General features: G+C 47.1%; 1 protein-coding gene across 21 annotated transcripts in view; it reads left to right on the top strand.

Moving 5' to 3' along the window:
* LOC118938861 (glutamate receptor-interacting protein 1) overlaps positions 1-27,500 on the top strand; it is a 722,511-nt gene that overhangs the window by 309,561 nt on the left and 385,450 nt on the right. For 5 of the 21 annotated variants that reach the window (XM_090201299.1, XM_090201295.1, XM_090201298.1 and 2 more), the window contains exon 1: positions 15,127-15,464. The exons of 9 other annotated variants lie outside the window; for them this stretch is intronic. In XM_090201299.1, coding sequence (XP_090057425.1) covers positions 15,332-15,464 — 133 coding nt within the window. In that variant the 5' untranslated portion in view covers positions 15,127-15,331. Of the gene's footprint in view, positions 1-14,877; positions 15,465-27,500 lie in introns of those variants that run through there. 7 more of the 21 variants (XM_090201303.1, XM_090201316.1, XM_090201314.1 and 4 more) reach the window with 4 other exon arrangements.

Raw genomic sequence — 27,500 nt, 5'->3', positions numbered from 1 at the left:
GTGTAGTGTGTATCAGAAGGTGTAGTGTGTAGTGTGTATCAGAAGGTGTAGTATGTAGTGTGCATCAGAAGGTGTAGTGTGCATCAGAAGGTGTAGTGTGTATCAGAAGGTGTAGTGTATATCAGAAGGTGTAGTGTGTAGTGTATATCAGAAGGTGTAGTGTGCATCAGAAGGTGTAGTGTATATCAGAAGGTGTAGTGTGTAGTGTATATCAGAAGGTGTAGTGTGTAGTGTGTATCAGAAGGTGTAGTATGTAGTGTGCATCAGAAGGTGTAGTGTGCATCAGAAGGTGTAGTGTGTATCAGAAGGTGTAGTGTGCATCAGAAGGTGTAGTGTGTATCAGAAGGTGTAGTGTGTTTCAGAAGGTGTAGTGTGTATCAGAAGGTATAGTGTGTATCAAAAGGTGTAGTGTGTAGTGTGTATCAGAAGGTGTAGTGTGTAGTGGGTATCAGAAGGTGTAGTGTGTAGTGTGTAATGTGTATCAGAAGGTGTAGTGTGTAGTGTGTATCAGAAGGTGTAGTGTGTATCAGAAGGTGTAGTGTGTATCAGAAGGTGTAGTGTGTAGTGTATATCAGAAGGTGTAGTGTGTAGTGTATATCAGAAGGTGTAGTGTGTAGTGTGCATCAGAAGGTGTAGTGTGTATCAGAAGGTGTAGTGTGTAGTGTGTAGTGTGTATCAGAAGGTGTAGTGTGTAGTGTGTATCAGAAGGTGTAGTGTGCATCAGAAGGTGTAGTGTGTATCAGAAGGTGTAGTGTGTATCAGAAGGTGTAGTGTATATCAGAAGGTGTAGTGTGTAGTGTATATCAGAAGGTGTAGTGTGTAGTGTATATCAGAAGGTGTAGTGTGTATCAGAAGGTGTAGTGTGTAGTGTGTATCAGAAGGTGTAGTGTGCATCAGAAGGTGTAGTGTGTATCAGAAGGTGTAGTGTGTATCAGAAGGTGTAGTGTGCATCAGAAGGTGTAGTGTGCATCATAAGGTTTAGTGTGTATCAGAAGGTGTAGTGTGCATCAGAAGGTGTAGTGTGTAGTGTGTAGTGTGCAGCAGAAGGTGTAGTGTGTATCAGAAGGTGTAGTGTGTATCAGAAGGTGTTGTGTGTAGTGTGTATCAGAAGGTGTAGTGTGTAGTGTGTATCAGAAGGTGTAGTGTGTATTAGAAGGTGTAGTGTGTAGTGTGTATCAGAAGGTGTAGTGTGTATCAGAAGGTGTAGTGTGTATCAGAAGGTGTAGTGTGTAGTGTGTAGTGTGCATCAGAAGGTGTAGTGTGTAGTGTTCATCAGAAGGTGTAGTGTGCATCAGAAGGTGTAGTGTGTAGTGTGTAGTGTGCAGCAGAAGGTGTAGTGTGTATCAGAAGGTGTAGTGTGTAGTGTGTAGTGTGTATCAGAAGGTGTAGTGTGTAGTGTGTATCAGAAGGTGTAGTGTGTATCAGAAGATGTAGTGTGTAGTGTGTATCAGAAGGTGTAGTGTGTATCAGAAGGTGTAGTGTGTAGTGTATATCAGAAGGTGTAGTGTGTAGTGTATATCAGAAGGTGTAGTGTGTAGTGTATATCAGAAGGTGTAGTGTGTATCAGAAGGTGTAGTATGTAGTGTGCATCAGAAGGTGTAGTGTGCATCAGAAGGTGTAGTGTGTATCAGAAAGTGTAGTGTGCATCAGAAGGTTTAGTGTGTATCAGAAGGTGTAGTGTGTATCAGAAGGTGTAGTGTGTATCAGAAGGTATAGTGTGTATCAGAAGGTGTAGTGTGTAGTGTGTAGTGTGTATCAGAAGGTGTAGTGTGTAGTGTGTATCAGAAGGTGTAGTGTGTATCAGAAGGTGTAGTGTGCATCAGAAGGTGTAGTGTGTATCAGAAGGTGTGTATCAGAAGGTGTAGTGTGTATCAGAGTGTGTAGTGTGTATCAGAAGGTGTGTAGTGTGTAGTGTTTATCAGAAGGTGTAGTGTGTATCAGAAGGTGTAGTGTGCATCAGAAGGTGTAGTGTGTATCAGAAGGTGTAGTGTGTATCAGATGGTGTAGTGTGTAGTGTGTTTCAGAAGGTGTAGTATGTATCAGAAGGTGTAGTGTGTAGTGTGTAACAGAAGGTGTAGTGTGTAGTGTGTATCAGAAGGTGTAATGTGTATCAGAAGGTGTAGTGTGTAGTGTGTATCAGAAGGTGTAGTGTGTATCAGAATGTGTAGTGTGTATCAGAAGGTGTAGTGTGTAGTGTGTAGTGTGTATCAGAAGGTGTAGTGTGTATCAGAAGGTGTAGTGTGTAGTGCGTATCAGAAGGTGTAGTGTGTATCAGAAGGTGTAGTGTGTATCAGAAGGTGTAGTGTGTAGTATGTAGTGTGTATCAGAAGGTGTAGTGTGCATCATAAGGTGTAGTGTGCATCAGTAGGTGTAGTGTGCATCAGAAGGTGTAGTGTGTATCAGAAGGTGTAGTGTGCATCAGAAGGTGTAGTGTGTATGAGAGGGTGTAGTGTGTATCAGAAGGTGTAGTGTGTAGTGTGTATCAGAGGGTGTAGTGTGTAGTGTGTATCAGAAGGTGTAGTGTGTAGTGTTTATCAGAAGGTGTATTGTGTAGTGTGTATCAGAAGGTGTAGTGTGTAGTGTTTATCAGAAGGTGTAGTGTGTAGTGTGTATCAGAAGGTGTAGTGTGTAGTGTTTATCAGAAGGTGTAGTGTGTATCAGAAGGTGTTGTGTGTATCAGAAGGTGTAGTGTGTAGTGTGTATCAGAGGGTGTAGTGTGTATCAGAAGGTGTAGTGTGTATGAGAGGGTGTAGTGTGTAGTGTGTATCAGAGGGTGTAGTGTGCATCAGAACGTGTGTAATAGCAGGTATGTTATATCCCCTTGCTAAACTAACCTTTCTCACACACTGTAGTCTAACCTGACCTGACAACTTGAATAAGAGACATTGAAATGAACTGTACAGGTTGTAATGGTACTGTGGTGTTGCTGCTGTGCTGCTGCTGTGCTGCAGTGTGGAGTGTTTAGGAGAGAGTTGGCAGTGTGACAGGACTGTCGGACTTCTCCACTGCAGAGGTTTATGGGTAATAGTTCCTGCACCAGGTTTAAGTAGGACTTCTCCACTGCAGAGGGGTTTATGGGTAATAGTTCCTGCACCAGGTTTAAGTAGGACTTCTCCACTGCAGAGGGGTTTATGGGTAATAGTTCCTGCACCAGGTTTAAGTAGGACTTCTCCACTGCAGAGGGGTTTATGGGTAAGAGTTCCTGCACCAGGTTTAAGTAGGGCTTCTCCACTGCAGAGGGGTTTATGGGTAATAGTTCCTGCACCAGGTTTAAGTAGGACTTCTCCACTGCAGAGGGGTTTATGGGTAAGAGTTCCTGCACCAGGTTTAAGTAGGACTTCTCCACTGCAGAGGGGTTTATGGGTAAGAGTTCCTGCACCAGGTTTAAGTAGAGCTTCTCCACTGCAGAGGGGTTTATGGGTAATAGTTCCTGCACCAGGTTTAAGTAGGACTTCTCCACTGCAGAGGGGTTTATGGGTAATAGTTCCTGCACCAGGTTTAAGTAGGGCTTCTCCACTGCAGAGGGGTTTATGGGTAATAGTTCCTGCACCAGGTTTAAGTAGGACTTCTCCACTGCAGAGGGGTTTATGGGTAATAGTTCCTGCACCAGGTTTAAGTAGGGCTTCTCCACTGCAGAGGGGTTTATGGGTAATAGTTCCTGCACCAGGTTTAAGTAGGGCTTCTCCACTGCAGAGGGGTTTATGGGTAATAGTTCCTGCACCAGGTTTAAGTAGGACTTCTCCACTGCAGAGGGGTTTATGGGTAATAGTTCCTGCACCAGGTTTAAGTAGGACTTCTCCACTGCAGAGGGGTTTATGGGTAATAGTTCCTGCACCAGGTTTAAGTAGGACTTCTCCACTGCAGAGGGGTTTATGGGTAATAGTTCCTGCACCAGGTTTAAGTAGGACTTCTCCACTGCAGAGGGGTTTATGGGTAATAGTTCCTGCACCAGGTTTAAGTAGGACTTCTCCACTGCAGAGGGGTTTATGGGTAATAGTTCCTGCACCAGGTTTAAGTAGGGCTTCTCCACTGCAGAGGGGTTTATGGGTAATAGTTCCTGCACCAGGTTTAAGTAGGGCTTCTCCACTGCAGAGGGGTTTATGGGTAATAGTTCCTGCACCAGGTTTAAGTAGGGCTTCTCCACTGCAGAGGGGTTTATGGGTAAGAGTTCCTGCACCAGGTTTAAGTAGGACTTCTCCACTGCAGAGGGGTTTATGGGTAATAGTTCCTGCACCAGGTTTAAGTAGGACTTCTCCACTGCAGAGGGGTTTATGGGTAATAGTTCCTGCACCAGGTTTAAGTAGGACTTCTCCACTGCAGAGGGGTTTATGGGTAATAGTTCCTGCACCAGGTTTAAGTAGGACTTCTCCACTGCAGAGGGGTTTATGGGTAATAGTTCCTGCACCAGGTTTAAGTAGGGCTTCTCCACTGCAGAGGGGTTTATGGGTAATAGTTCCTGCACCAGGTTTAAGTAGGACTTCTCCACTGCAGAGGGGTTTATGGGTAATAGTTCCTGCACCAGGTTTAAGTAGGACTTCTCCACTGCAGAGGGGTTTATGGGTAAGAGTTCCTGCACCAGGTTTAAGTAGGGCTTCTCCACTGCAGAGGGGTTTATGGGTAATAGTTCCTGCACCAGGTTTAAGTCGGACTTCTCCACTGCAGAGGGGTTTATGGGTAATAGTTCCTGCACCAGGTTTAAGTAGGACTTCTCCACTGCAGAGGGGTTTATGGGTAATAGTTCCTGCACCAGGTTTAAGTAGGACTTCTCCACTGCAGAGGGGTTTATGGGTAATAGTTCCTGCACCAGGTTTAAGTAGGGCTTCTCCACTGCAGAGGGGTTTATGGGTAATAGTTCCTGCACCAGGTTTAAGTAGGACTTCTCCACTGCAGAGGGGTTTATGGGTAATAGTTCCTGCACCAGGTTTAAGTCGGACTTCTCCACTGCAGAGGGGTTTATGGGTAATAGTTCCTGCACCAGGTTTAAGTAGGGCTTCTCCACTGCAGAGGGGTTTATGGGTAAGAGTTCCTGCACCAGGTTTAAGTAGGGCTTCTCCACTGCAGAGGGGTTTATGGGTAAGAGTTCCTGCACCAGGTTTAAGTAGGGCTTCTCCACTGCAGAGGGGTTTATGGGTAAGAGTTCCTGCACCAGGTTTAAGAAGTAAACAGTCAGAGTGATGCTTATTTCTCCCTCGTGTCTCCCTGTCATGTGTCCCTGTCCAACCCTCTGTCTGCCTCGTGTCTCCCTGTCATGTGTCCCTGTCCAACCCTCTGTCTGCCTCGTGTCTCTCTGTCATGTATCTCTGTCCATCCCTCTGTCTGTCTCTTGTCTCCCTGTCCAACCCTCTGTCTGTCTCTTGTCTCCCTGTCATGTGTCTCTGTCCATCCCTCTGTCTGTCTCGTGTCTCTCTGTCATGTATCTCTGTCTTTGAGCTACGTTCTCTGGCTGTGTGATTGGAGCTCCGTTCTCTGGCTGTGTGATTGGAGCTCCGTTCTCTGGCTGTGTGATTGGAGCTACGTTCTCTGGCTGTGTGATTGGCTGTGTGATTGGAGCTACGTTCTCTGGCTGTGTGATTGGAGCTACGTTCTCTGGCTGTGTGATTGCAGCTAAGTTCTCTCTGCAGATAATAGAAGTTGTTTCTCAGTGAGTTTCAGTCTGTTTGTATGTGTTAACTTCTGAGATCCCTGTGTGTGTGTGTGTGTGTGTGTGTGTGTGTGTGTGTGTGTGTGTGTGTGTGTGTGTGTGTGTGTGTGTGTGTGTGTGTGTGTGTGTGTGTGTGTGTGTGTGTGTGTCTTCCTGCTCCCAGGTGGTGTACAGATTATCTAAATGTCAACGTGGCCCGTTTGTCTGAAAGCAAAGTCACGCGACTGTGGAAATAGCAGTAGGACTGACACACACGCACGCGCACACACACACACACACACACACACACACACACACACACACACACACACACACACACACACACACACACACACACACACACACCTGCCAATGTTTTCCAACTTCAATGACCTGTTTTTTTCTTCCACTTTGGCATTGTTGACAAAAAAAATACAATTAAATCCATTTGAATCCCACTTTGTAACACAACAAAATGTGGAAAAAGTCAAGGGGTGTGAATATTTTAAGGAAAAAAGTTGGCAGGATGCTAAAGTTGGCAGGATGCTAAAGTTGGCAGGATGCTAAAGTTGGCAGGATGCTAAAGTTGGCAGGATGCTAAAGTTGGCGGGATGCTAAAGTTGACGGGATGCTAAAGTTGGCGGGATGCTAAAGTTGGCGGGATGCTAAAGTTGGAAGGATGCTAAAGTTGGAAGGATGCTAAAAGTTGGAAGGATGCTAAAGTTGGCGGGATGCTAAAGTTGGAAGGATGCTAAAGTTGGAAGGATGCTAAAGTTGGAAGGAAGCTAAAGTTGGAAGAATGCTAAAGTTGGCGGGATGCTAAAGTTGGAAGGATGCTAAAGTTGTTGGGATGCTAAAGTGGGCGGGATGCTAAAGTTGGAAGGATGCTAAAGTTGGAAGAATGCTAAAGTTGGCGGGATGCTAAAGTTGGAAGGATGCTAAAGTTGGAAGGATGCTAAAGTTGGCGGGATGCTAAAGTTGGAAGGATGCTAAAGTTGGAAGAATGCTAAAGTTGGCGGGATGCTAAAGTTGGAAGGATGCTAAAGTTGGAAGGATGCTAAAGTTGGAAGAATGCTAAAGTTGGCGGGATGCTAAAGTTGGAAGGATGCTAAAGTTGGCAAGATGCTAAAGTTGGCGGGATGCTAAAGTTGGCAAGATGCTAAAGTTGGCGGGATGCTAAAGTTGGCAGGATGCTAAAGTTGGCGGGATGCTAAAGTTGGAAGGATGCTAAAGTTGGAAGAATGCTAAAGTTGGCGGGATGCTAAAGTTGGCAGGATGCTAAAGTTGGCAGGATGCTAAAGTTGGCGGGATGCTAAAGTTGGAAGGATGCTAAAGTTGGAAGAATGCTAAAGTTGGAAGAATGCTAAAGTTGGCGGGATGCTAAAGTTGGCAGGATGCTAAAGTTGGCGGGATGCTAAAGTTGGCGGGATGCTAAAGTTGGAAGGATGCTAAAGTTGGCAGGATGCTAAAGTTGGCGGGATGCTAAAGTTGACGGGATGCTAAAGTTGGCGGGATGCTAAAGTTGGCGGGATGCTAAAGTTGGCAGGATGCTAAAGTTGGCAGGATGCTAAAGTTGGCAGGATGCTAAAGTTGGCGGGATGCTAAAGTTGACGGGATGCTAAAGTTGGCGGGATGCTAAAGTTGGCGGGATGCTAAAGTTGGAAGGATGCTAAAGTTGGAAGGATGCTAAAGTTGGCGGGATGCTAAAGTTAGAAGGATGCTAAAGTTGGAAGGATGCTAAAGTTGGAAGGAAGCTAAAGTTGGAAGAATGCTAAAGTTGGCGGGATGCTAAAGTTGGAAGGATGCTAAAGTTGTTGGGATGCTAAAGTGGGCGGGATGCTAAAGTTGGAAGGATGCTAAAGTTGGAAGAATGCTAAAGTTGGCGGGATGCTAAAGTTGGAAGGATGCTAAAGTTGGAAGGATGCTAAAGTTGGCGGGATGCTAAAGTTGGAAGGATGCTAAAGTTGGAAGAATGCTAAAGTTGGCGGGATGCTAAAGTTGGAAGGATGCTAAAGTTGGAAGGATGCTAAAGTTGGAAGAATGCTAAAGTTGGCGGGATGCTAAAGTTGGAAGGATGCTAAAGTTGGCAAGATGCTAAAGTTGGCGGGATGCTAAAGTTGGCAAGATGCTAAAGTTGGCGGGATGCTAAAGTTGGCAGGATGCTAAAGTTGGCGGGATGCTAAAGTTGGCGGGATGCTAAAGTTGGCGGGATGCTAAAGTTGGCAGGATGCTAATGTTGGCAGGATGCTAAAGTTGGCAGGATGCTAAAGTTGGCAGGATGCTAAAGTTGGCGGGATGCTAAAGTTGGCGGGATGCTAAAGTTGGCAGGATGCTAAAGTTGGCAGGATGCTAAAGTTGGCAGGATGCTAAAGTTGGCAGGATGCTAAAGTTGGCGGGATGCTAAAGTTGACGGGATGCTAAAGTTGGCGGGATGCTAAAGTTGGCGGGATGCTAAAGTTGGAAGGATGCTAAAGTTGGAAGGATGCTAAAAGTTGGAAGGATGCTAAAGTTGGCGGGATGCTAAAGTTGGAAGGATGCTAAAGTTGGAAGGATGCTAAAGTTGGAAGGAAGCTAAAGTTGGAAGAATGCTAAAGTTGACGGGATGCTAAAGTTGGAAGGATGCTAAAGTTGTTGGGATGCTAAAGTGGGCGGGATGCTAAAGTTGGAAGGATGCTAAAGTTGGAAGAATGCTAAAGTTGGCGGGATGCTAAAGTTGGAAGGATGATAAAGTTGGAAGGATGCTAAAGTTGGCGGGATGCTAAAGTTGGAAGGATGCTAAAGTTGGAAGAATGCTAAAGTTGGCGGGATGCTAAAGTTGGAAGGATGCTAAAGTTGGAAGGATGCTAAAGTTGGAAGAATGCTAAAATTGGCGGGATGCTAAAGTTGGAAGGATGCTAAAGTTGGCAAGATGCTAAAGTTGGCGGGATGCTAAAGTTGGCAAGATGCTAAAGTTGGCGGGATGCTAAAGTTGGCAGGATGCTAAAGTTGGCGGGATGCTAAAGTTGGAAGGATGCTAAAGTTGGAAGAATGCTAAAGTTGGCGGTATGCTAAAGTTGGCAGGATGCTAAAGTTGGCAGGATGCTAAAGTTGGCGGGATGCTAAAGTTGGAAGGATGCTAAAGTTGGAAGAATGCTAAAGTTGGAAGAATGCTAAAGTTGGCGGGATGCTAAAGTTGGCAGGATGCTAAAGTTGGCGGGATGCTAAAGTTGGCGGGATGCTAAAGTTGGAAGGATGCTAAAGTTGGCAGGATGCTAAAGTTGGCGGGATGCTAAAGTTGACGGGATGCTAAAGTTGGCGGGATGCTAAAGTTGGCGGGATGCTAAAGTTGGCAGGATGCTAAAGTTGGCAGGATGCTAAAGTTGGCGGGATGCTAAAGTTGACGGGATGCTAAAGTTGGCGGGATGCTAAAGTTGGCGGGATGCTAAAGTTGGAAGGATGCTAAAGTTGGAAGGATGCTAAAGTTGGCGGGATGCTAAAGTTGGAAGGATGCTAAAGTTGGAAGGATGCTAAAGTTGGAAGAATGCTAAAGTTGGCGGGATGCTAAAGTTGGAAGGATGCTAAAGTTGGCAAGATGCTAAAGTTGGCGGGATGCTAAAGTTGGCAAGATGCTAAAGTTGGCGGGATGCTAAAGTTGGCAGGATGCTAAAGTTGGCGGGATGCTAAAGTTGGAAGGATGCTAAAGTTGGAAGAATGCTAAAGTTGGCGGGATGCTAAAGTTGGCAGGATGCTAAAGTTGGCAGGATGCTAAAGTTGGCGGGATGCTAAAGTTGGAAGGATGCTAAAGTTGGAAGAATGCTAAAGTTGGAAGAATGCTAAAGTTGGCGGGATGCTAAAGTTGGCAGGATGCTAAAGTTGGCGGGATGCTAAAGTTGGCGGGATGCTAAAGTTGGCGGGATGCTAAAGTTGGCAGGATGCTAATGTTGGCAGGATGCTAAAGTTGGCAGGATGCTAAAGTTGGCAGGATGCTAAAGTTGGCGGGATGCTAAAGTTGGCGGGATGCTAAAGTTGGCAGGATGCTAAAGTTGGCAGGATGCTAAAGTTGGAAGGATGCTAAAGTTGGCAGGATGTTAAAGTTGGAAGGATGCTAAAGTTGGAAGGATGCTAAAGTTGGCAGGATGCTAAAGTTGGCAGGATGTTAAAGTTGGAAGGATGCTAAAGTTGGCAGGATGCTAAAGTTGGCAGGATGCTAAAGTTGGCGGAATGCTAAAGTTGGCAGGATGCTAAAGTTGGCAGGATGCTAAAGTTGGCAGGATGCTAAAGTTGGCGGGATGCTAAAGTTGGCAGGATGCTAAAGTTGGCAGGATGGTAAAGTTGGAAGGATGCTAAAGTTGGAAGAATGCTAAAGTTGGCGGGATGCTAAAGTTAGCAGGATGCTAAAGTTGGCAGGATGCTAAAGTTGGCGGGATGCTAAAGTTGGCGGGATGCTAAAGTTGGCAGGATGCTAAAGTGGCCGGGATGCTAAAGTTGGCAGGATGCTAAAGTTGGTGAAAAAACGTCTTGGTTTGAAGGTGTGATGTAGAGACAGATTGTCCCTGCAGCCCAAATGGAACACTATTCCCTATTCCCTACATGTGGGCCCTGCTCAATAGTAGTGCACTATATAGGAAATAGGGCCCTGCTCAATAGTAGTGCACTATATAGGAAATAGGGCCCTTCACAATAGTAGTGCACTATATAGGAAATAGGGCCCTTCACAATAGTAGTGCACTATATAGGAAATAGGGTGCCACTTGCCATGTGGAAGTGTCGTTGGCAGCAATTGGTCCAATTAACACCTGCTCTCCTGTCTATGAATACTGTCAGAGGAACTGCCCACCACTGGGTCTGTGGAGTGGTGTGTGTGTGTGTGTGGGGGGGGGGGGGGGGCAATCCTCCTTTCTCTCATTCTATCTGTCTGTGTCTGGAGGCTCTTTCTGCCTTGCTACACACACACACACACAGAGACACACACATAGAGACATACACACACACACACAGAGACACACACACACACACATAGACACACACACACACACACAGAGACACACATAGAGACACACACACACACACACACACACACACACACACACACACACACACACACACACACACACACACACACACACAGACACACACACACATAGACACACACACACACACACACACAGAGACACACATAGAGACACACACACACACACACACACACACACACACACACACACACACACACACACACACACACACACACACAGACACACACACACATAGACACACACACACTCACAAACATAGAGACACACACATAGAGACACACACACACTCACACACACACACACACACACACACACATAGAGACACACACATAGAGACACACACTCACAGAGACACACACACAGGCACTCACACACATAGTGACACACATAGACACAAACGCACACACACACAGAGAGAGACACACACACACACACAGGCACTCACACACATAGTGACACACATAGACACAAACGCACACACACACAGAGAGAGACACACACACACACACAGGCACTCACACACATAGTGACACACAGAGACACACACCTTCTCTTCGCTCCTGCTGTGTTGCTCTCCCGATCCTCCCCTGCCCTAGCTGGAGGGAGGGAGAGAGGGGAGAGGGAAGAGAGAGAGAGAAGAGAGAGGGATGGAGAGAGGGAAGAGGGAGGGAGAGGGAGGGATGGGTGAGGGAAGGAGAGAGAGAGGAAATAGGGAATGAGAGAGAGAGGGAAGAGGGAGAGAGAGAGAGGGAAGAGGGAGAGAGAGATGGAAGAGGGAGGGAGAGATAGAGGGAAGAGGGCGGTAGAGAGAGAGGGAAGAGGGAGAGAGAGGGAGGGAGAGAGGGAAGAGAGAGGGAAGAGGGAGGTAGAGAGAGGGGGAAGAGGGAAGATGGAGGGAGAGAGAGGGAAGAGGAGGGAGAGAGAGTACTTTTGTTTATGGTCTATCTCACTTGCTTTGAAAATGTAAACATATGTTTCCCTTACCAATAAAGCCCTTTGAATGTAGTTAAGTAATCGACACCCTCCTCTGATAGTAAAACCCAGCTCCTTTGAACTTTGTGTACCTCTGTTCCCTGAGTAAAAGAGAGAGAGAGAGAGAGAGAGAGAGAGAGAGAGGCAAAGAAGTAGGGAGGCTCTTTTCCACTCACACATATCAACACAGAGTGACTACAGAGGAGAGGCTGAGTGACTACAGAGGAGAGGCTGAGTGACTACAGAGGAGAGGCTGAGTGACTACATGAGAGACACTGAGTGACTACAGAGGATATGCTGAGTGACTACAGAGGAGAGGCTGGGTGACTACAGAGGAGAGGCTGAGTGACTACAGGGAAGGATTGGTTACAGAAGAGAGGCTGAGTGACTACAGAGGAGAGGCTGAGTGACTACAGGGGAGAGGCTGAGTGACTACAGAGGAGAGGCTGAGTGACTACATGAGAGACACTGAGTGACTACAGAGGATATGCTGAGTGACTACAGAGGAGAGGCTGAGTGACTACAGAGGAGAGGCTGAGTGACTACAGGGGAGAGATTGAGTGACTAAAGGGGAGAGGCTGAGTGACTACATATGAGAGGCTGAGTGACTACAGTGGAAGGATTGGTTACAGAGGAGAGGCTGAGTGACTACAGGGGAAGGATTGGTTACAGAGGAGAGGCTGAGTGACTACAGGGGAGATGCTGAGTGACTACAGAGGATAGGCTGAGTGAATACAGAGGAGAGGCTGAGTGACTACAGAGGAGAGGCTGAGTGACTACAGAGGAGAGGCTGGGTGACTACAGAGGAGAGGCTGAGTGACTACAGGGAAGGATTGGTTACAGAGGAGAGGCTGAGTGACTACAGAGGAGAGGCTGAGTGACTACAGGGGAGAGGCTGAGTGACTACAGAGGAGAGGCTGAGTGACTACAGAGGAGAGGCTGATTGAATACATGAGAGACACTGAGTGACTACAGAGGATAGGCTGAGTGACTACAGAGGAGAGGCTGAGTGACTACAGATGAGAGGCTGAGTGACTACAGGGGAGAGGCTGAGTGACTACATAGGATATGTTGAGTGACTACAGATGAGAGGCTGAGTGACTACAGAGGAGAGATTGAGTGACTACAGAGGAGAGGCTGAGTGACTAAAGGGGAGAGGCTGAGTGACTACAGTGGTAGGATTGGTTACAGAGGAGAGGCTGAGTGACTAGAGAGGAGAGGCTGAGTGACTAAAGGGGAGAGGCTGAGTGACTACAGATGAGAGGCTGAGTGACTACAGGGGAAGGATTGGTTACAGAGGAGAGGCTGAGTGACTACAGGGGAGATGCTGAGTGACTACAGAGGAGAGACTGAGTGACTACAGAGGATATGCTGAGTGACTACAGAGGAGAGGCTGAGTGACTACAGAGGAGAGGCTGAGTGACTACAGATGAGAGATTGAGTGACTACAGAGGAGAGATTGAGTGACTACAGAGGAGAGGCTGAGTGACTAAAGGGGAGAGGCTGAGTGACTACAGTGGAAGGATTGGTTACAGAGGAGAGGCTGAGTGAATACAGAGGAGAGGCTAAGTGGCTAAAGGGGAGAGGCTGAGTGACTACAGATGAGAGGCTGAGTGACTACAGGGGAAGGATTGGTTACAGAGGAGAGGCTGAGTGACTACATGGGAGATGCTGAGTGACTACAGGCGAGATGCTGAGTGACTACAGGGGAAGGATTGGTTACAGAGGAGAGGCTGAGTGACTATAGAGGAGGGGGAGTCACTACAGATGAGAGGCTGAGTGACTACAGAGGAGAGGCTGAGTGACTACAGAGGAGAGGCTGAGTGACTACAGAGGAGAGGCTGAGTTTCTACAGAGGAGAGGCTGAGTGACTACAGGGGAAGGATTGGTTACAGAGGAGAGGCTGAGTGACTACAGGGGAGATGCTGAGTGACTACATTGGAGAGGCTGAGTGACTACAGAGGAGAGGCTGAGTGACTACAGGGGAAGGATTGGTTACAGAGGAGAGGCTGAGTGACTACAGGGGAGAGGCTGAGTGACTCAGAGGAGAGCCTGCCTTTAGAGGACACACAGTGACTGGAGAAGGGACACAGTAGCTTGGCAACAAGCAGGATGCACACGGTCAGGTGTTAAGCGCTGCGCCACAGGACCAGGGGCAGGCAGCTCTCCAACAGAAGAGGCATCAGCCTTCGTTCCACGGCGGTAGAGGCGGGCGGTAGAGGAGTGGGACGAGGAGGTGTTATTTGACACATCTCCCCCGGTGGGCTGGCTGGCTCATGCTCTAACTGAGGCTATCACTTCTCCTCATCGCTCTCCTCTCTCTTTCCTCTCTCTCTCTCTCTGACCTCCTCTCTCTCCTCCCTCTCTCCTCTCTCTCTCTTTCTCTCTCTCTCTCTCTCATCCCTCTCCCTCTCTCTTTCTCTATCTCTCTCTCTCTCTCTGACCTCCTCTCTCTCCTCTCCCTCTCTCCTCTCTCTCTCTCTCTCTCTCTCTCTCATCCCTCTCCCTCTCTCTCTCTCTCTCTGACCTCTCTCTCCTTCCTCTCTGTCTCTCCTCTCTCTCTCTCTCTCTCTCTCTCTCTCTCTCTCTCATCCCTCTCTCTCTCCCTCTCTCTCTCTCTCTCTCTCTCTGACCTCCTCTCTCTCCTCCCTCTCTGTCTCTCCTCTCTCTCTCTTTCTCTCTCTCTCTCTCTCATCCCTCTCCCTCTCTCTTTCTCTATCTCTCTCTCTCTCTCTGACCTCCTCTCTCTCCTCTCCCTCTCTCCTCTCTCTCTCTCTCTCTCTCTCTCTCATCCCTCTCCCTCTCTCTCTCTCTCTCTGACCTCTCTCTCCTTCCTCTCTGTCTCTCCTCTCTCTCTCTCTCTCTCTCTCTCTCTCTCTCTCTCATCCCTCTCTCTCTCCCTCTCTCTCTCTCTCTCTCTCTCTGACCTCCTCTCTCTCCTCCCTCTCTGTCTCTCCTCTCTCTCTCTTTCTCTCTCTCTTTCTCTGTCTCCTCTCCCTCTCTCCTCTCTCTCTCTTTCTCTCTCTCTCTTTCTCTGTCTCCTCTCCCTCCCTCTCTCCTCTCTCTCTCTTTCTCTCTCTCTCTTTCTCTGCCTCCTCTCCCTCTTTCCTCTCCCTCTCTCCTCTCCCTCTCTCCTCTCTCTCTCTTTCTCTCTCTCTCTTTCTCTGTCTCCTCTCCCTCTCTCCTCTCCCTCTCTCCTCTCTCTCTCTCCTCTCTCTCTCTTTCTCTGTCTCCTCTCCCTCTGTCTCTCCTCTCTCTTTGCTTTGCTGCTTCACTGCTCTTTGTGAAGCAGCGGAGTGCCAGCACACACACTGACACACACACGCTAACACGCACAAACACACGCTAACACACACACACACACTGACACACAGCTGAGGCTCCCGTTGTCTAGCTGCTGCTGTGAGGCAGCTCAGCAAAGGAGGCACCACTTTGTTTCTTCTCCTACTGTAGAGGGATTGTAAAAGGGGATTGTCGAGGAGAAGAGGAGGTTGTACCGTGAGAGGATTGTAAAAGGGGATTGTCGAGGAGGCATTTGGAGGAGAGGAGGAGGCTGTAACGATAGAGGATTGTAAAGGAGAAGAGGAGAGGAGGAGGCTGTACCGTTAAGAGGATTGTAGAGGAGGAGGCTGTAACGATAGAGGATTGTAAAGGAGAAGAGGAGAGGAGGAGACTGTAACCTTAGAGGATTGTAGAGGAGGTCTTCGCTGGTGTTTTGTCTGGAGCCATGGAGCGTTTCCTGGTCTTTGTGAAGCAGATCAGGAGGTCCAGGAGGCGCAAGGGGAAAAAGTACAGACCGGAGGAGGACTATCAGGAGGGATATGAAGATGTGTATTATTATGCTTCTGAACACCTGCACAGTAAGTCAACCTGGGAACCAGGGAGGGTTGGAGAGAAGGAGGGAGAGAGGAAGTGAGAGAATGCGAGAGAGAGAGAGAATGAGAGCGAGAGCTAATGATTCTGTACAGGGAATGGGACCAGGGAGAGCAGGAGAAAGAGAGGGAGGTGGAGGGTTGGCTGGCGGGTCGGAGGCTAATCTTTTGTTGTTTCATTGTGTTGTAGGATGATCAGCTCTGAACTGACAGGGATTGGCTGCTACTGTGGGGCAAACAAGCAGCTTATCATCGCATTATGAAAACCTAGAGTGGCCTGGATGGATGGGGATAGCATTAGTGGTATAGAGATGTGTTTGTGTGTGTGTGTGCGTGTGTGCGTGTGCGTGTGTGTGTGTGTGTGTTGTTTCACCCCTTGTTACTCTCTGATGGATATGTGGTTAATGTTTATCTGCATTGATTCTGCTGCATATGTGGACTGTACTGTACCAGGACTAAACAATGTAGCAGGATGATCTAATACTGTTTACATGCGCTAAGCTAGGCTAAAGATAGGCTAGGCTGAATTTAAGCTAGGCTAAAGCTAGGCTAAGTTAAATCTAGGCTAAAGCTAGGCTAAAGCTAGGCTAGGCTAAAGCTAGGCTTGCAAGTCACTCACTGCTAATACCAACTGTATCTAATTATCCAGTAATAAACATAACTACTGTGTTATAGTGGGATGGTTATGTAGATTAGGTTAGCAGGTCACTCACAGCTAACACCTGTTTATATGTGCTAGGTCAGGCTAGGCGAGCAGGTCTATAAGATTGGGATGTTTATATGTGCTAGGTCAGGCTAGGCTAGCAGGTCTATAAGATTGGGATGTGTATATGTGCTAGGTCAGGCTAGGTCAGGCTAGGCTAGCAGGTCTATAAGAGTGGGATGTTTATATGTGCTAGGTCAGGCTAGGCTAGTAGGTCTCTTACAGATGTATCTATATCCAAACGCCTCCTGTGACCGGGTCAGTGCCAGTCTATATACAGTACAGTCAACAGACAGCAGTATGACACAGCCAGGTGAAGAGGGTAAGAGGGTATTCCTCCCTTCCCCCTCCTCTCCCCCTGTGTGGTGCCTAGCATGGTTTCAGCTAGCGCGCTGATTGCTAGCCTCTCAGGTGGTATGTTTCCCTCCTTGGTTTAAACAACAAGCTCCAGCCTGGCTGCCTCTATTACCACTGTTCATCTCTTTCTCTGATCTCTGATCTCTCTCTCTCTCTCTCTCTCTCTCTCTCTCTCTCTCTCTCTCTCTCTCTCTCTCTTTCTCTCTCGCTCTCTCTCTTTCTTTGTCTCTCTATCTTTCTCTGATATGTCTCTCTCTCTCTCTCATCTCTCTCTCTCTTTGTCTCTCTATCTTTCTCTGATCTCTCGCTCTCTCTCGCTCTCTCTCTCTTTCTCTCTCTCTCTTTGTCTCTCTCTCTCACCGTGCTTCTACACCTGCATTGCTTGCTGTTTGGGGTTTTAGGCTGGGTTTCTGTACAGCACTTTGAGATATCAGCTGATGTACGAAGGGCTATATAAATACATTTGATTTGATTTGATTGTCTGTCTGTTTGTCTCTCTCTCTCTCTCTCTCTCTCTCTCTCTCTCTCTCTGTCTCTCTGTCTCTCTCTCTCTCTCTCTCTCTGTCTCTCTCTCTCTCTCTCTCTCTGTCTCTCTCTCTCTCTCTCAAGCACACAAGCAAATATACACAAATGCTTGCAAACACACCCCCCCCCCCCCCCCCCAACACCCCTTTCTGCTCAGGTAGACTAGTCCCATTGAACCGGTTGCCCTGGAGGGTTCTCTAATGACAGGGAAGACGAGTTCCGGATTCTAAAATTGACATTCTAAAACATTCCACAGTCGTCCTGGAGCAGAGCAGAGCGGGAACAAGCATTCCACTAACCCCTAGCCAGCCAGCCATGTGGGAACAAGCATTCCACTAACCCCTAGCCAGCCAGCCGTGTGGGAACAACATTCTCCTAATCCCTAGCCAGGCCAGCCGTGAGGGAACAACATTCTCCTAATCCCTAGCCAGCCAGCCGTGTGGGAACAACATTCTCCTAATCCCTAGCCAGCCAGCCGTGTGGGAACAACATTCTCCTAATCCCTAGCCAGGCCAGCCGTGAGGGAACAACATTCTCCTAATCCCTAGCCAGGCCAGCCGTGAGGGAACAACATTCTCCTAATCCCTAGCCAGGCCAGCCGTGAGGGAACAACATTCTCCTAATCCCTAGCCAGGCCAGCCGTGAGGGAACAACATTCTCCTAATCCCTAGCCAGGCCAGCCGTGAGGGAACAACATTCTCCTAATCCCTAGCCAGCCAGCCGTGTGCTTCATCATTACTAGGAAACACAGGATTTAGAAGTTAATTTCTCTCTTTAGGGGACTTTGAGTGCCTCTGGACTGGTTCCGACCAATATTTTTGTGTACAGAGATCTCTGTGAACGGTGCACCATCAGTTGCTCTGCCTGCCTGTGAAAGCTCTGGAACTCAGACTTCACACGCCAGCTCTCAGCTGAGATGCAGTATGTGAAATCTGACACCTCATTTGCATAGGGAGTGACACTTCACATTGTGTGGCCTATCTACTAGATCTATGCAGAGTTACTAGTTATTGTTTAGGGCCATCTCATGCTAAATAACTACTTTTGGGTTTGTCAATATATTTTTTTAATGTTCAGTCTTGTACTCTTGACAGTTAACCTTTCATTTTGAGTCTGGATCTGAGTACCCCCCACAACAATTTCTAGAATGGAAGAACACTCTAACCGTTCTGATTGGTCCCCGAAACCGATGAGTTGGACCAGAGCCAGAACACACGCGGGTAAAGCAGAGGTTTGAAAATTCGGCGTTGGCTTTGCTCCTCTGATTGGTCAGAGGTGATTCAATCGATTATAACGTTGTTTTGTTCAACACCTCTCATTTTGACGTTACCAACAAACAACTTCAACAAATGGCCGACTCAGACTGAAGGATAGAACAGTGGTCGACCAGGCAAACGATACACATCACATACAATATACACATTGAAATACACAACAATCCTCCCGTAAGGAAGTCTGTTTTGTATGTGTTAGCCTAAAGGGAGAGCCTACTGCTCTTTACCCCTCTCCCCCCTAACCAGGAGACTCTGTTCCCAGAGCTGGACTCTGAGTATTAGGGGAGAGCCTACTGCTCTTTACCCCTCTCCCCCCTAACCAGGAGACTGTTCCCAGAGCTGGACTCTGAGTATTAGGGGAGAGCCTACTCCTCTGACCTCACTCCCCCCTAACCAGGAGACTGTTCCCAGAGCTGGACTCTGAGTATTAGGGGAGAGCCTACTCCTCTGACCTCTCTCTCCCCTAACCAGGAGACTGTTCCCAGAGCTGGACTCTGAGTATTAGGGGAGAGCCTACTCCTCTGACCTCTCTCCCCCCTAACCAGGAGACTGTTCCCAGAGCTGGACTCTGAGTATTAGGGGAGAGCCTACTCCTCTGACCTCTCTCTGCCCTAACCAGGAGACTGTTCCCAGAGCTGGACTCTGAGTACTAGGGGAGAGAAACTCAGGAGTCAGTCTGAAGCGGTCAGTCTCTAGACAACTTACTGCTCTCAGGTCTAGTCAGCCTCTAGATAACCTACTGCTCTCAGGTCTATTCAGCCTCTAGATAACCTACTGCTCTCAGGTCTAGTCAGCCTCTAGACAACCTACTGCTCTCAGGTCTAGTCAGTCTCTAGATAACCTACTGCTCTCAGGTCTAGTCAGTCTCTAGAGAACCTACTGCTCTCAGGTCTAGTCAGCCTCTAGATAACCTACTGCTCTCAGGTCTAGTCAGTCTCTAGATAACCTACTGCTCTCAGGTCTAGTCAGTCTCTAGACAACTTACTGCTCTCAGGTCTATTCAGCCTCTAGATAACCTACTGCTGTCAGGTCTAGTCAGCCTCTAGATAACATACTGCTCCCATCCTCCGGTCTAGTCAGCCTCTAGATAACATACTGCTCTCAGGTCTAGTCAGCCCCTAGATAACCTACTGCTCTCAGGTCTAGTCAGCCTCTAGACAACCTACTGCTCCCATCCTCAGGTCTAGTCAGCCTCTAGATAACCTATTGCTCTCAGGTCTAGTCAGCCTCTAGATAACATACTGCTCTCAGGTCTAGTCAGCCCCTAGATAACCTACTGCTCTCAGGTCTAGTCAGCCTCTAGACAACCTACTGCTCCCATCCTCAGGTCTAGTCAGCCTCTAGATAACCTATTGCTCTCAGGTCTAGTCAGCCTCTAGATAACATACTGCTCTCAGGTCTAGTCAGCCCCTAGATAACCTACTGCTCTCAGGTCTAGTCAGCCTCTAGACAACCTACTACTCTCAGGTCTAGTCAGCCTCTAGATAACCTACTGCTCTCAGGTCTAGTCAGCCCCTAGATAACCTACTGCTCTCAGGTCTAGTCAGCCTCTAGACAACCTACTACTCTCAGGTCTAGTCAGCCTCTAGACAACCTACTACTCTCAGGTCTAGTCAGCCTCTAGATAACCTATTGCTCTCAGGTCTAGTCAGCCCCTAGATAACCTACTGCTCTCAGGTCTAGTCAGCCTCTAGATAACCTACTGCTGTCAGGTCTAGTCAGTCTCTAGATAACATATTGCTCTCAGGTCTAGTCAGCCTCTAGACAACCTACTGCTCTCAGGTCTAGTCAGCCCCTAGATAACATACTGCTCTCAGGTCTAGTCAGTCTCTAGATAACATACTGCTACCATCCTCAGGTCTAGTCAGCCTCTAGATAACCTACTGCTCTCATGTCTAGTCAGTCTCTAGATAACCTACTGCTCTCAGGTCTAGTCAGCCTCTAGATAACCTACTGCTACCATCCTCAGGTCTAGTCAGCCTCTAGATAACCTACTGCTCCCATCCTCTGGTCTAGTCAGCCTCTAGACAACCTACTGCTCTCAAGTCTAGTCAGCCTCTAGATAACCTACTGCTCTCAGGTCTAGTCAGTCTCTAGATAACCTACTGCTCTCAGGTCTAGTCAGCCTCTAGATAACCTACTGCTCTCAGGTCTAGTCAGTCTCTAGATAACCTACTGCTCTCAGGTCTAGTCAGTCTCTAGACAACCTACTGCTCTCAGGTCTAGTCAGCCTCTAGATAACCTACTGCTCTCAGGTCTAGTCAGCCTCTAGATAACCTACTGCTCTCAGGTCTAGTCAGTCTCTAGATAACCTACTGCTCTCAGGTCTAGTCAGCCTCTAGATAACCTACTGCTCTCAGGTCTAGTCAGTCTCTAGATAACCTACTGCTCTCAGGTCTAGTCAGTCTCTAGACAACCTACTGCTCTCAGGTCTAGTCAGCCTCTAGATAACCTACTGCTCTCAGGTCTAGTCAGCCTCTAGATAACCTACTGCTCTCAGGTCTAGTCAGCCTCTAGATAACCTACTGCTCTCAGGTCTAGTCAGTCTCTAGACAACCTACTGCTCTCAGGTCTAGTCAGTCTCTAGATAACCTACTGCTCTCAGGTCTAGTCAGCCTCTAGATAACCTACTGCTCTCAGGTCTAGTCAGTCTCTAGACAACCTACTGCTCTCAGGTCTAGTCAGCCTCTAGATAACCTACTGCTCTCAGGTCTAGTCAGCCTCTAGACAACCTACTGCTCTCAGGTCTAGTCAGTCTCTAGAGAACCTACTGCTCCCATCCTCTGGTCTAGTCAGCCTCTAGATAACCTACTGCTCTCAGGTCTAGTCAGCCTCTAGATAACCTACTGCTCCCATCCTCTGGTCTAGTCAGCCTCTAGACAACCTACTGCTCTCAAGTCTAGTCAGCCTCTAGATAACCTACTGCTCTCAGGTCTAGTCAGTCTCTAGATAACCTACTGCTCTCAGGTCTAGTCAGTCTCTAGAGAACCTACTGCTCTCAGGTCTAGTCAGCCTCTAGATAACCTACTGCTCTCAGGTCTAGTCAGTCTCTAGATAACCTACTGCTCTCAGGTCTAGTCAGTCTCTAGACAACCTACTGCTCTCAGGTCTAGTCAGTCTCTAGACAACCTACTGCTCTCAGGTATAGTCAGCCTCTAGATAACCTACTGCTCTCAGGTCTAGTCAGTCTCTAGATAACCTACTGCTCTCAGGTCTAGTCAGTCTCTAGATAACCTACTGCTCTCAGGTCTAGTCAGCCTCTAGATAACCTACTGCTACCATCCTCAGGTATAGTCAGCCTCTAGATAACCTACTGCTACCATCCTCAGGTCTAGTCAGTCTCTAGATAACCTACTGCTCTCAGGTCTAGTCAGTCTCTAGATAACCTACTGCTCTCAGGTCTAGTCAGCCTCTAGATAACCTACTGCTCTCAGGTCTAGTCAGCCTCTAGAGAACCTACTGCTCCCAGGTCTAGTCAGCCTCTAGATAACCTACTGCTCTCAGGTCTATTCAGTCTCTAGATAACCTACTGCTCTCAGGTCTAGTCAGCCCCTAGATAACCTACTGCTGTCAGGTCTAGTCAGCCCCTAGATAACCTACTGCGCCCATCCTCCAGTCTAGTCAGTCTCTAGACAACCTACTGACTGACTCTCTATCTCTCTCTTTCTCCTCTCTCTCTCTCTCTCTCTCTCTCTCTCTTTCTCCTCTCGCTCTCTCTCTCTCTTGAATTACAAGTTGCTCATTCGAGCCTCTGCATTTATTTTCTCTCTGTCTTTGTTTCATTCTGAGAGGGAATTCATTTTTTTTTTTTGCCCAGATCCCACAGAATTAAAGCAGTTTCTCTCTTTCTCATCTGATATCTGTCTCTCAGCGTTAATGAGATGCGTTCTTTGTCATTACAATAGTCATAATAACGATTTGGCTCAGGATGGTTGAATACTGTAAGTCTTTACTTCAGCTGTTAATATCATACGGATCTGCATTCACTCATCCTGATTCTGGCTTTTATCACCACTTGTGAAAAACAAAAGCAGTGCTTTGAAAATATGTTTTTTTTTTTACATTTTATAGCCAACTAATTGGCACAGCTTGGGACACAGTGAGTCAGAGGAGAAGGTGGCAAAATAACTGGTTGTATTTATACATCTCTGTCTGGCTGTAAAATACGTCATCTCTGTTCACATTTAACACACACACACATTTGAGCCAGAGCGGTGTCAGAAGGGTGGGTTCGAGGCATTAGAGGATGCAGGGTTCTCAGGGATGCTGTGTGTGTGTGTGTGTGTGTGTGTGTGTGTGTGTGTGTGTGTGTGTGTGTGTGTGTGTGTGTGTGTGTGTGTGTGTGTGTGTGTGTGTGTGTGTGTGTGTGTGTGTGTGTGTGTGTGTGTGTGTGTGTGTGTGTGTGCGCATTCTTGAATGTTTGGGTTCGTTCCACTCTAGCCACTAATTAATTTGTGTAGAAGATACTCCTTAAAAATGTCAGGTTTGGTGTCTGGCTGCCCTCCCTCCCTCCCTCCCTCCCTCCCTCCCTCCCTCCCTCCCTCCCTCCCTCCCTCCCTCCCTCCCTCCCTCCCTCCCTCCCTCCCTCCCTCCCTCCCTTTCTCCTCTCCCCTACTCTCCCTCCTCTCAGGCTCCCTCCCCCTGCCTCCCTCCCTCCCTCCTCTCCCCTCTCCCCTACTCCCTCCTCTGAGGCTGCCTCCCTCCCTCCCTCCCCCTCCCTTTCTCCTCTCCCCTACTCTCCCTCCTCTCAGGCTCCCTCCCCCTCCCTCCCTCCCTCCCTCCCCCTCCCTTTCTCCTCTCCCCTCTTCACCTCTTCCCTCCTCCCTCCCAGCCAGCCAGCCTCCATACGTCCTGTCCAGCCCCAGCCTGTAGATGCTAAATAATTCATGGAATAATTTGAGGCGTTCTATCACATCTATCACATTCTCTCTTCTTCCATGAGGCCACGTCTTATATCCACTGATGGCTTTCCTTAGTCATTTCATTACTTTAATGTGTGTCTGTTTGTGTTGTTGCCTGTGTTTCCACCTCCCTATGGTTGACATAAATGATTAATATAGGAGACCAGCAGGCCTGAAGACCACGACAGAACATCTAATGGTTAATATAGGAGACCAGCAGGCCTGAAGACTACGACAGAACATCTAATGATTAATATAGGAGACCAGCAGACCTGAAGACCACGACAGAACATCTAATGGTTAATATAGGAGACCTGAAGACCACGACAGAACATCTAATGATTAATATAGGAGACCAGCAGACCTGAAGACCATGACAGAACATCTAATGATTAATATAGGAGACCAGCAGACCTGAAGACCACGACGGAACATCTAATGATTAATATAGGAGACCAGCAGACCTGAAGACCATGACAGAACATCTAATGGTTAATATAGGAGACCTGAAGACCACGACAGAACATCTAATGATTAATATAGGAGACCAGCAGACCTGAAGACCATGACAGAACATCTAATGATTAATATAGGAGACCAGCAGACCTGAAGACCATGACAGAACATCTAATGATTAATATAGGAGACCAGCAGACCTGAAGACCATGACAGAACATCTAATGATTAATATAGGAGACCAGCAGACCTGAAGACCACGACAGAACATCTAATGATTAATATAGGAGACCAGCAGACCTGAAGACCATGACAGAACATCTAATGGTTAATATAGGAGACCTGAAGACCACGACAGAACATCTAATGATTAATATAGGAGACCAGCAGACCTGAAGACCATGACAGAACATCTAATGATTAATATAGGAGACCAGCAGACCTGAAGACCATGACAGAACATCTAATGATTAATATAGGAGACCAGCAGACCTGAAGACCATGACAGAACATCTAATGGTTAATATAGGAGACCAGCAGACCTGAAGACCATGACAGAACATCTAATGATTAATATAGGAGACCAGCAGACCTGAAGACCATGACAGAACATCTAATGATTAATATAGGAGACCAGCAGACCTGAAGACCACGACAGAACATCTAATGATTAATATAGGAGACCAGCAGACCTGAAGACCATGACAGAACATCTAATGATTAATATAGGAGACCAGCAGACCTGAAGACCATGACAGAACATCTAATGATTAATATAGGAGACCAGCAGACCTGAAGACCATGACAGAACATCTAATGATTAATATAGGAGACCAGCAGACCTGAAGACCATGACAGAACATCTAATGATTAATATAGGAGACCAGCAGACCTGAAGACCATGACAGAACATCTAATGATTAATATAGGAGACCAGCAGACCTGAAGACCACGACAGAACATCTAATGATTAATATAGGAGACCAGCAGACCTGAAGACCATGACAGAACATCTAATGGTTAATATAGGAGACCTGAAGACCACGACAGAACATCTAATGATTAATATAGGAGACCAGCAGACCTGAAGACCATGACAGAACATCTAATGATTAATATAGGAGACCAGCAGACCTGAAGACCATGACAGAACATCTAATGATTAATATAGGAGACCAGCAGACCTGAAGACCATGACAGAACATCTAATGATTAATATAGGAGACCAGCAGACCTGAAGACCATGACAGAACATCTAATGATTAATATAGGAGACCAGCAGACCTGAAGACCATGACAGAACATCTAATGGTTAATATAGGAGACCTGAAGACCAGTCCCTCTATAACCTAACTGACTATCCTCTAGACATAGACCCTCTATAACCTAACTGACCTCTAGACATAGAGCCTCTATAACCTAACTGACTATCCTGTAGACATAGACCCTCTATAACCTCAGTGACCATCTCACTGGGTGGGAGGAAGGGTTGGGTTTCACCATCATCTGGTCATGTTCATTCAGGATACAACGTAGCAAAACATTTTGCAACAGTAAAGCATTACAGTAATGTCTGATTGGACCAGTTCAGATAAAACCTCCCTGTTTCATTATGTTGTTTTGTGGACCTTTCTTCCATTTCCTGCCAACTAAAACACACAACCCCCTGCAACTGTCTGTCACATTTGAAGCAGTCTAACTGATATAGGGCACTTCTGTCTCCCTGGACGTTGACACTGAGTCATTCCCCCCTTTTGGGAGGTTGTTTTGTAAGTCTATTTTTTAAGGCGGTTTGGAAAGGGCCTGGAGAGGGCTGCTCATCGCGTTAAATGTCATAGCGACTTCCCACCGTGACTTGGGTCGTTAAAACCCCCGGTTGTCACCAGTGGTGAGCTTGAAGTCCTAAACAGATTCGGTTCCTCACACATCAATCCACAGCTCAACACTACGACGGGATGGTTAACAGGATGCTAAAGATGCCCTTTAGATAACCACGTTAGATACTTACCGGAGTCTAACGCGGTCATCACTTAACAGCCTACAGCACGACTGAGGAGACGTGTGTTCAGTTTTCACTGCAGAGAGTCAGACAGTCTTTTTAACAAGCTACTCACAACAAGGCTGAGGAACAGACCAAAACATTACAGCCCAGGACCCAGGCCCCTTCATTAAAACTACAACAAGGCTGAGGAACAGACTAAACATTACAGCCAGGACCCAGGCCCCTCATTAAAACAACAACAAGGCTGAGGAACATACCTGGATCTTTAATTTAAAGACCCTTCGGTCTCAACGTAGACTTTGATCTGAAGCCATTCTTGTGATTATTGTGACTTTGCCATTGTAATTGTTTGTAAACTTGTGTAGTTAAATGAATCTATGATCGAATGCTATCCATTTGTTGTTGGTATGCTGTTCTTTGTATGACATTTTAATATTTGATAATTAACCAATGATATTAGGCCCCTCTTGACCATGATTACAGACACCTGTGTCTTTTGACACTATATAAACGAGTCATCCCGCAGTGTTTGTGATTTACACCCTGATGAAGACAGCTCGGCTGTGGAAACGTTGGTAATTACATTTTTGCATCTGAGCTCCTAGAGTGTGCGGCTCTCTTTTATTTTCGAGGAACAGACCAAACATTACAGCCAGGACCCAGGCCCCTCATTAAAACAACAACATGGCTGAGGAACAGACCAAACATTACAGCCAGGACCCAGGCCCCTCATTAAAACAACAACATGGCTGAGGAACAGACCAAACATTACAGCCAGGACCCGGGCCCCTCATTAAAACAACAACAAGGCTGAGGAACAGACCAAACATTACAGCCCAGGACCCGGGCCCCTCATTAAAACAACAACAAGGCTGAGGAACAGACCAAACATTACAGCCCAGGACCCGGGCCCCTCATTAAAACAACAACAAGGCTGAGGAACAGACCAAACATTACAGCCAGGACCCAGGCCCCTCATTAAAACTACAACAAGGCTGAGGAACAGACCAAACATTACAGCCCAGGACCCGGGCCCCTCATTAAAACTACAACAATACTACTGTTAGTCTTGTTGGCTTAACACCTAACACAGAAAGATATGTAGATATCGACCTGCTACTGTAGCTGATAACCTGATATCAACCTGATACCGTAGCTGATAACCTGATATTAACCTGATACCGTAGCTGATAACCTGATATCAACCTGATACCGTAGCTGATAACCTGATATCAACCTGATACCGTAGCTGATAACCTGAAATCAACCTGATACTGTAGCTGATAACCTGATATCAACCTGATACCGTAGCTGATAACCTGATATCAACCTGATACCGTAGCTGATAACCTGATATCAACCTGATACCGTAGCTGATAACCTGATATCAACCTGATACCGTAGCTGATAACCCGACATCAACCTGATACCGTAGCTGATAACCTGATATCAACCTGATACCATAGCTGATAACCTGATATCAACCTGATACCGTAGCTGATAACCTGATATCAACCTGATACCGTAGCTGATAACCTGATATCAACCTGATACCGTAGCTGATAACCTGATATCAACCTGATACCGTAGCTGATAACCCGACATCAACCTGATACCGTAGCTGATAACCTGATATCAACCTGATACCATAGCTGATAACCTGATATCAACCTGATACCGTAGCTGATAACCTGATATCAACCTGATACCGTAGCTGATAACCTGATATCAACCTGATACCGTAGTCATGCTGAGGCCATTCATTGTCTTATCTTCTGTGTTGATGTATGAGACTATAAATGACTG

This window comes from Oncorhynchus mykiss, chromosome 15 (assembly GCF_057628025.1).
Source record: "Oncorhynchus mykiss isolate SJ-2025 chromosome 15, ASM5762802v1, whole genome shotgun sequence".
In the NCBI taxonomy this organism is placed as follows: Eukaryota; Metazoa; Chordata; class Actinopteri; order Salmoniformes; family Salmonidae; genus Oncorhynchus; species Oncorhynchus mykiss.
Note: the sequence above shows the minus strand (reverse complement) of the source record. Positions and strands in the feature narration are given on the sequence as shown.